A 9,671-nucleotide genomic window follows, 5' to 3' on the forward strand; every position below is an offset into this window, starting at 1 on the left:
CTTCAATTTCCCTAGAGCTAAGTGTTTAAAACATCTATCACAGAAAGGCAACAAACAACGGACATTCAGGAGTCATGACATGGATGCAGCTGTCTCCTTCAGGGTAAGAAGTTAAGGGCAAAACACTTGCATGAGTGGTGATGATACTTCTCTGATGACCCAGCTTTCCTTAGAGCAAAAGGCTTGCAACAGGTGGGGCCCACTGGGGTGTTTTCTATGGGTCTCAAACTTTTCTAAAAATCTCTCAAATTGGGCTGATTTGTTTCATTTTTGCCTACATAATCAGTGCTAGAAATGGATATGGAAGGGGATATGCAGGGATATTTTTATCTGTAAGATATGATATAATATAGATGTAGACTACAGACACAGTAGACTAGGGTAGTTTTTCTACCTGGCCAGCTCCTGTCATCCGTCCTACCCATGCATGCATGGAAGATGGATGTGAAACAATGATGATGATGATGTAGGTACCATGGTAAAATGTAAAATATATCAAAAGTGAGCTATTATTTTACATATAGTGGTTTTTTATTAAAAAGTATTGGACTGATTTGATATGTATTTATTTTCTTTAATATTTATATTAGTTTCTTTTCTGTGGACAAAAACTGAAAGATTTTTGTATTGTTCAAATAATTACAACCTGTCCTCTTAACCACTCAATCACCAAGTAGCTACAATACAAACATATACATGTATGTGTGTGTATATATAAATATATATATAAACAAATGCTGAGCCAGAGTCAAAACAAAAAATAATCAACATCACTTTTACTTACTTGGCCTAAATTTTTAAATCCATGTTCTTTGGCAATCCTATCTGCATTCTGCACTCCACCCTCGATATGTACAGCCACCTGGTTGATAAAATTACATGCTGATTTCCTCACCAACACCACCAGTAGAATAAAGCACAGGGACATCAACCTCCTGAAAATGTTCTCACAGTATCTGGAAGGAGGTGACAGAAGGAAGGGGTAAGAAGGTTCGTGTTTAAAAGCTTGTTTGACATGAGCAGCTCTGCAACGGTGTTGTTGCTGTTGTTGTTGTTGGTGGTGGTGGTGTTGCAGGGGCTGCTTTTGTTGATGTTTCGAGTTTGAATGAACAACTTTTCCAGCCGTGGCATTAATCATAGTATTTCTAGTAGTATTGTTGTTGGTATTTCGCTCCTGTTGTTTAACATAGAGCGGCATTCTGAAAGAAGAAACCTCAAAATTAGACAAATGTAAGTACACAACAAGAAGAACAAATCTATACTAACCATCCTCTGCTAAATGGAAATTTTGATAAATAAAAATCTCTTAAAACAGTTTCATTCCAAGGAAAATTAATATCCATAATAGAAATTTAAGTCCCAACGACTAGGGTAATGTAACAATTTGGTGGTAGTGGTAGGGGGTATAAAATATATAAACTATAGAAAAACAAAAGAAATAACCTGATGTCTAATAAAACTACCACATCAGTTAACATATGCCTGGTAAATTAAAATTTGTGAACCTTAAATATGTAAAATAATTCATAGTAAATTACATCTTGATAAATCATATCGAATAAATTTTAAAATCTGTCAAAGTATTTATTGACAAATAATAGCACTGGTTAAAAATCTAATGAAATATAAAATCTCGTGAAGCATCAAGTCACAAAATTCTTCAGTACACATAAAAGGGAGTCTTATAATGTTCTCAACTGACAATTCAATAGAGTTGATGAAGTAGTAAAGCAATATATGTATATATGATGTCGAGAGGTTAACTTAATCAGTCAAACGGGTTTTTAAGGCGAAAAACAATATCAATAATCTTACTTGTTATACATATCAGTGAAAATGAAGATATAGTAAAATCATCATAATATATCGCTTATATATATTCTTTTTCCTTGAACCATGATAAATCACAGACGAATAGATAGAAGTTTAAAGGGTCTTTACTCCCTCTCTCTCACTCCCCCAGTGTTAATAATCACTCGACAGACTTCTTGAAGTTGCTGATGTTATTTGTTATACCTCAACTGACCTCTCTCTTGTGTGATTGTTTGGTTTCTCTACCGTGCGTATGTATATGTATACATATATATATGCATGACGTATCTCATTATAGAGGCGTGCTGGTATCTGTAAGCTAGAAATGTAATTAACTGCACAAGAACACTGTGAAAGAGGTTGACAAAAGATTCTGAATGTATTTAGGAGTATGTGTTTGGGTGTGGATAAATAATTTCTAACTTACTCACGAATGTCTACTTAAAGATGAAAAAAATGTACATATATAAATATATATTATTTATAGTCGTGAGTGTATCTATGTAATAGCGTGTTTCAATAGAGAAGCATATTTTTGTTTATTAAGTAATGTATATATATATATATATGAGTGTAAATCTATGTCAAAGTGCATGTGAATCTATAGCGAGGAAAAAAACCTGCTGTACTTCGTTTGGTAGTTAGTCGAATCTCAATTATCCAGTGTTAATTAAATACTATCAAGATACAATTACTACCCTCACTTTCCCTCAAGAAGCCTTAAATAACGTATGTCTGGTTTATCAACTATCTATTCAATAAACATAGTGTACACATTAAGAAGTGTATAGAAAAATAAATAGCTAGAGGAATATAATTAATAATAGTAAGATAGATGTTATGTTTGAATTTACTAAACGTATGTTTGCTTCACTTGATACTAATTTCTTTCTTTGTTTATTATTTCCTTTAAACGTTTCTTTTTTCATTATTCTTTCAATATTTCAACCCCCAGAGTTGTAAGAGTCAACAAGGAAGCCCTGAACAGTGAAATTTACCATTTTCATCACCGCGACCGCCAGAGAAGCAAACACTCCATCACACTTTGAAACTTGCTTGTAGGGAGGTTTTCACAGTGGCAAATCACTTCATTTCATATTTCATGGTTACATAGAAGATTTGATGGTAGTTTTTTTCCATCACCTTGTTCTAAGGATATTTTAGTGGAGAGGAATCGATTGTGGTAGCTGGCTCCATCTAATTGTGCTGGTTTCCAGCGTGAATTCGTCTGCAGTTCACTGTGTCTATTAATTCTGTTGTTATGCTTAGGTGCGGGAAGTTTACTCCATCACACTGTTCTGTAGTTATAGCTGTGTGTATAGATAATGGTTCGTGTGTACTTCTAGACCAACTTAGTAGTTGTGTTTGTTTATAAGTAGTTAAACAGGTACTCTAACGCACATATATATATATATATATATATGCATAAACACGAGAAGTCATGCACATGAAAACATATTAGTGTGAGCAGACCAAGCTTTGTGAACCTTAAGTGAAATAAACAACAGAAGAACAATATCTAGCGCTTCTCTTCATCCTCTGAAACCATTTGTGACTGTAAGACCAAAGAAGGAAGAATATATACACATTTAAGTCATGCAGTTTAAAATGGGAAGAAAATAAACAAGAGAATCGCGTGCTTACTACATGTGAATCGATCCGTAAGAATAATTTGCGGTGGGTACCTTGTGAGAGGTTAATGATATATCATTGTAAGTTTACGAAACGAAGAAAGGAAAGAGAGAGAGGCGGAGAATAGGAGTAGGAGTGAGAATGAATAGAAGAGAGGCGGAGAATGAGAATAGGAGTGAGAAGGAATAGAAGAGGAAGAAAGAGAGGTCGAGAGTAAGAGTATCAGGAGAGAGAGAAAGTAGCATGTAAATAATGGTAGTGGGGAAAGGAATAGAAAGAGTATATATAGGACTGGAAGGGTAAAAAGTAAAGCATAGGACTGGGAAGGAGTGATTGTGAGTTCTGTGAGAATGAGAGAAGAAAGGAAATAACGAAGGTTTGGAAAGAAATAGGGAGAAGTAGAGCATGGGGGGGGGGAAGAAAGAGAATTGCAGAAATAATTTAGAGAGAAAAAGAAAGATAAGGTAGAATGAAAATCAGAAAGAAGAAATTATTAATTAGAGCATATAAGAGATAGAGAGACAAATTAAATATACCATACACTGTGCGTGTGTGTGAGAGAGAATTTAACGAGAGGAATAGGAAGGAAAACGAAAGAGAGAATATGTGGATTGAAGCGGAGAGGCAGTAAAAACAACAGCAGCAGGAAGAGGAGTAGTAAACCACTAAGTTTAAGCCTCTTCAGCAATATTTTCTAAAGCTTGAGAAGTGTTGGCATTTTGGCGATGTATGGGGCGTCAGTGACTTAAGAAATGGACGTCTAACAATCACCTTCTTCACTTTTATGTGGGTGGTACTTGTTCTTTGTGAGAATGTCGACGACTGATCTGGCTCAAAAAATATTTTCTGGGTCTGGAAGGGAAGTCTAAATTTTGAGGGATGCTGTTAAAAAGCGATGAAGTCATCAGTTATGACGGGAGCAGATTGTGAGTCTAAACATTCGCCGAAACTTTAAGGGTGTACAGCAGGAATAAACATTCTTGATATTACTGTTCTGGCTGTTGTCTTGCAGCCTCTACGTCAGCCCTGCTCGAGCAAGCCAATGGTTAAAACGTTTCAGTTATGACCATTCGAATTACACACACACAAACACACTATAGTGAAGGTACAAGGCTTAGTGGTTAGGCTGTTTCTCTCACGATCGCAAGATCGTGGTTTCGACCCCCATATCGAGCAGTGTGTTGTATTCTTGAGCAAAATACTTCCTTTTATATTGCCCTGCACTCACTTGGACATCTGATTGGGACACAGTATGCACTTGTACAGGCAATGTCGATTTGATGGAGGGAAAGGATGAATGTAGTGTACAAACATTTGGTCACTATAAACAAATCAGCTGTGCAGGTTGTGCATTAGGAAATTGCAGAACCATCATCAGTGTTTATGCTGGAAGAGCATAAACACACACACACAATCACAAACTGATAATTTTGCAGTTGGGGTTCGAATTCCTACACTTTCATCAATTTGTAAGGGACGACCGTGCGAACTCAAAAAAGGAGAAATGGTGACGAATGGAAGAACAGAGGACTCCTTTTATTTAAACGTGTCACACGGTCGAACACAAAATAATATATATCAAAGATGATATACTAATATGTTATGCTACGATAACATAGATGACCAGTAATGAAAGACCACAATCGTATAAGATGAATAACAGAGATATTTATTGTAGCGTTAAAGATGTATGTCTGTGTGAGAGTGTGAATGCGGCATATAATAACATAATCAAAGACAGGCCGTCATACAAAGAAAAGTGTGTATGTGAGTGATACATGTGTGTGTATGTGAAATATTACAGCAGATAGAAAGAGAGTCAATATATAACACGTGAGCGATTATACCAGTTCTTTAGTACACTATAGGAAAAGTTCTGTATGTGAAAGTGAGGAAAGGCTGAGTGTGGCAGAGCTGATCACTAGTTGTGATGTCGTGGCATCGATGCCGGGCCGTGATTCTTGTTATACAGATGTTCGTCGCTGGCTGAAATTCTTGTCTGTTTATTTATCGTGGTGAAGCTGAGTCACCTAACAGAATTGAAGAGAGAGATGTGCCGCGGAGGTTTGGTTTGGTGTACATAGTAAGTCGTGTTGACGCTGGTGGTGTAGAGGCTGTTTGGTAGTAATCGTGTTGGTCATGACGATGTTGCTGGTTAGTAGTCGTAGACTCTTGTTGCTGATGTGGCGACGGCGGTGGTCATCGTTGGCTGGACGAAGGTGTTGAAGTGGTCGCTGGAACTGCTGCTGCTGTCGTGTGGTACACGGAACAGATCTCAAAGAGAAACTGGACCGAGACAAATTTGTGGGGTATGAGTTGATCTATTTATAGCGTTAAGGGGGCTCCAAAACGGTCATAGAAAACGCTATCACGTGACCTTATTAAGGGCTGTGATTGGTCAGTTTGCGTTCTGGCGGGAACGGTTCGAAGAAGTTGCCGATTCGAATATTAATCAGTCACGTGATGACAAGGAATGGGTTCTCTACTACGCTCGCATTTATTTATATTTAAATGAGAAGATTGTATGTAATGGCGATAGTAGTTTTGTATCTAGTGACGATAGGTAGTTTCACTACAAATTAAAATTAGTTATCTTGGGATATAGCACAAATCAAATATGTTCAAACAATTTAGAATTAGATCTCCCTTTCATATATATCAGGCTGTAAGACTTGTGGTGTGTTTGAAAGGAGAAAAATAGTCACCACTACATCATACATGTGCTAAACTCAGGAGTAATTCTCTGTTGTCTGTTGCAGTCCTCTGTAAAAAAAAAAAAGAGAAAAAGAAAATATGCTGTGGGTCTCTCTCATTTGCATTTAATTGACCAAATAGATCAAGAATGTCAAACTCATTCAGCTTTGCAGACCAGAGTGCAACATGAACTAGATTTTGAGGGCCTGATAGAAACATTGTGAAAACCCCCTTTTTAATAATGCAATACCTTCGTAAATGGACAAAGGGTCTGTATATATGATAACATCTTTATTAACAATAAAGAAAATGAAACATATAAGCTGTTGGTGGAGTATGTTATATGCAGAGGTGTGTAGAAAGCACTCACTCACATAGCATATATAATATATATATACTGATGTTTCAGCTAGGCTTAGCAATACTAATAACCTGGTGTTAGAATTTAATATGCTTCGTACAGAGTGTAATAGATAATTTTTAAACTGACAAAGGAACAGGAAACTGTACAATGAACTTCATTAACTTACAGCTGTTTCTGCTGTGAGATGCTGTGCACTGCATAAGTACTCAGCTCTGAGTGTTTATGCACTCAGTGCTGAGTACTTTTATATATATGTATCAGGTCATCCCATAAGCTCTGGCCAATTTTACCATTTTTAAAATTGAATGAAATTTAATGGTATTTCAGAATGTCTAATGGAATTAAAAATTATTTTTATGCATTTGTGTTACATTTAAACTAATTAAATATTATTTTACAGAATAATAGAATTAAAATTTCTTTGATTAAAACCCTTTCTAACATGGAAATATCCAAAGAGCATTTAAGGCATATAATGCTTTATGTGTACAAAATAGGAAACTCTGCAGCCAAAGTGGCTCAAAACATACACTCAGTTTATGAGAAAGAATGCTTGAATGAAAGAACTTGCTGAAGATAGTTTGCAAAATTCAGAAGTGGTGGTTTCAGCCTTGAAGATGAAGATTGAACAGCAGTTCAGTTGAGTTTGATGATAAACTCCTTGGGGCATTACTTGAAGAAAATCCTGCATTATCAGTTGAAGAATTGGCAATAAAGCTTAGTTTAAACCATACGATTGTTCATCGTCATCTTCAACAACTTGGAAAGGTTCCTAAACTTGGAAAATGGGTGCCTCATGAATTGTCCGAAAGCAACTGCAAATCCCGAGTTGACATCTGCTCTTCTCTCCATTCTCATGAACTCATTTTACCATTTTTGGATAGACTTGTAACTGGTAACAAAAAATGAATCTTCTATCGAAATGTTAAAAGTCGTGAACAGTGGCTTTGTGAAAGGGAAAAAGCTCAACCACAACCGAGGAGGGAACCTCATGGGAAAAAGGTTCTTCTCTCTATCTGGTGGGATTGCAATGGAGTAATTCACTTTGAATTGTTACCACCTAATGCAACAATCAATGCTCAAGTCTACTGTCAGCAATTAGAGCGTTTGAACCAAACTTTGAAGAAAAACCCCCCCACTTTAATGAATTGAAAAGGAATGATGTTTCATCAAGACAATGCATGACCCCACACTGCAAAGATCACATCACAGAAGATCAAAGAGCTTGTTTGGGAAAAAATTCCTCATCCACCTTATTCTCCCGACCTTGCTCCTTCAGACTACCATTTGTTTCATAGTCTAGAGAATCATTTGAGGGACATAACTTCCGCAAGCCAGGAGGAGGTCGAAACTGATATTTCAGAGTTCTTCGCTTTGAAACCAAAAGAGTTTTACATTGATGGGATTAAAAATCTTGTAAATAGATGGAAGGAAGTCGTAGATAATCAGGAAAAGTACATTGATGATTAAATTTCAATTAAATATAACATTTGATCACTTGTTTCCTTTATTCAAAATTCGGACAGAACTTATGGGATGACCTGATATATATAGATATACATATATATATATATATATATATATATATATATATATATATATATATATATATATATATATATATATATATACACATATATGTATATATATATATATATATATATATATATATATATATATACACACACACACACACAGAGTTCTATTAAGTAATAGTGATAAGATTCCTTAAGACATTTATTTGACTAATTGAAACCAATGTTAAATCACAACTGTAGTCTGGCTCCATCTGTAAACATATGCTAGTGATATAACACAATTTCTTAAATTTAAAAACTAATAAAAACAGTCTTTTACTATAAAATTGATGCAAGCTGTATGTTTTATACCTCAAAAATAGAAGCACCTTTGTTGACAGGATTGTTTTGATGTTGCTGAAAGAGTCTAGATTGTGGAGTAAATAAAACTGATCACTACATGATTTACTCAACTTGTGGATTCCAGTGATTATTTTAATCAAGTATATATACTACCTCATGTCAGATTCTAACCAGCCATGTATGCTATGATGTAATCTAAAGTATATGATGATTACCACAGAAAACCATGATTGTAATTAATATCTACTTTTATCACATAAGTTTCAGATATGTGTCTCTTCCAATTGTACAGACTATGAGGGATTTTCATACATAAAAAATATTTTAAAAAATATTCAAGGACTTATTCATCATTCATCATCATTATTTTAATGTCCACTTTTCCATACTTGCATGGGTTGGTTGGAATTTATTAAAGCAGATTTTCTACAGATGAATGCTCTTGTTGTCACCAACCCTTAGCTGTTTCCAAGCAAGATAATAATTCTCCATAGCTAGACATGTTCTTGTAGAATATTGGAAATGAATGGCACTGCTGCTATGACAGTTGACAATCATTTTACCACTGTTACGCAATGTCAAGACAAGGAGACACGCACACACACACACACATATGTGCACGTGCCCACAGCAGGTTTCTTTCAGTTACGCCTATCAAATCCACTCACAAAGCTTTGATCAGCTTGGGGGATATTGTAGAGAGACACACACAGTGGGACTGGATCCAGAACCATGTGGTTAGGAAGCAAACTTCTTGCCAATTGTTTATTGTCTGGAAAACTGACATTCAATGCTTGCATTTATAATTACATAAGCAAAAAACAAACAACTTGAATGGGATATGAATGCCTACAAACTTGTCAGAATTCATATTTCAGTAAAATGACATATTGATTACATGTATTTTTAACTGTAAATAGTAAACAATCAGTACATACTTAGAAGCATTGTCTTTAATACAAGCACAAAACTGTAAATTTTTAGTAGGGCGGTCAGTTGTTTGGATCAACCCCAGTACTTGATAGGTATTTTATTTTATTAACCTTGAAAAGATGAAAAGCAAAGTTGACTTAACCAGATTTGAACTTAAAAGGTAGAGACCAGAACAAATACTGCAAGGCATTTTGTCCTATGTGCTAATAATTCCTTGTCCTTCAGTGATATCCATTGATAATTTTTTTTCCTTACAATAGGCTCAAGTTTAGTCATAAATTACAACTTTCTAAACAAATAAAATGACTATATACAGTTAATTGGTATAAGCACAGAATGAATGGGAGAGAGAACAC

At 35.3% G+C, this 9,671-nt stretch overlaps 1 protein-coding gene across 6 annotated transcripts in view; it reads right to left on the reverse strand.

Annotated features, from left to right (window-relative positions):
* The window catches only part of LOC106883330 (proprotein convertase subtilisin/kexin type 4), a 154,347-nt gene extending 150,808 nt beyond the window's left edge, over positions 1-3,539 (reverse strand). For 2 of the 6 annotated variants that reach the window (XM_052966058.2, XM_089349802.1), the window contains exons 1-2: positions 3,457-3,539; positions 785-1,199 (exon numbers count right to left, since the gene is read on the reverse strand). In XM_052966058.2, the coding sequence (XP_052822018.1) occupies positions 785-1,198 (414 nt within the window). In that variant the 5' untranslated portion in view covers position 1,199; positions 3,457-3,539. Of the gene's footprint in view, positions 1-784; positions 1,200-1,815 lie in introns of all 6 variants that reach the window. The other 4 variants (XM_052966059.2, XM_089349803.1, XM_052966057.2 and 1 more) reach the window with 2 other exon arrangements.
* Between the last annotated feature and the right edge of the window lie 6,132 nt (positions 3,540-9,671).

Source organism: Octopus bimaculoides, chromosome 3 (assembly GCF_046866305.1).
Source record: "Octopus bimaculoides isolate indiv1 chromosome 3, ASM4686630v1, whole genome shotgun sequence".
Taxonomy (NCBI): domain Eukaryota; kingdom Metazoa; phylum Mollusca; class Cephalopoda; order Octopoda; family Octopodidae; genus Octopus; species Octopus bimaculoides.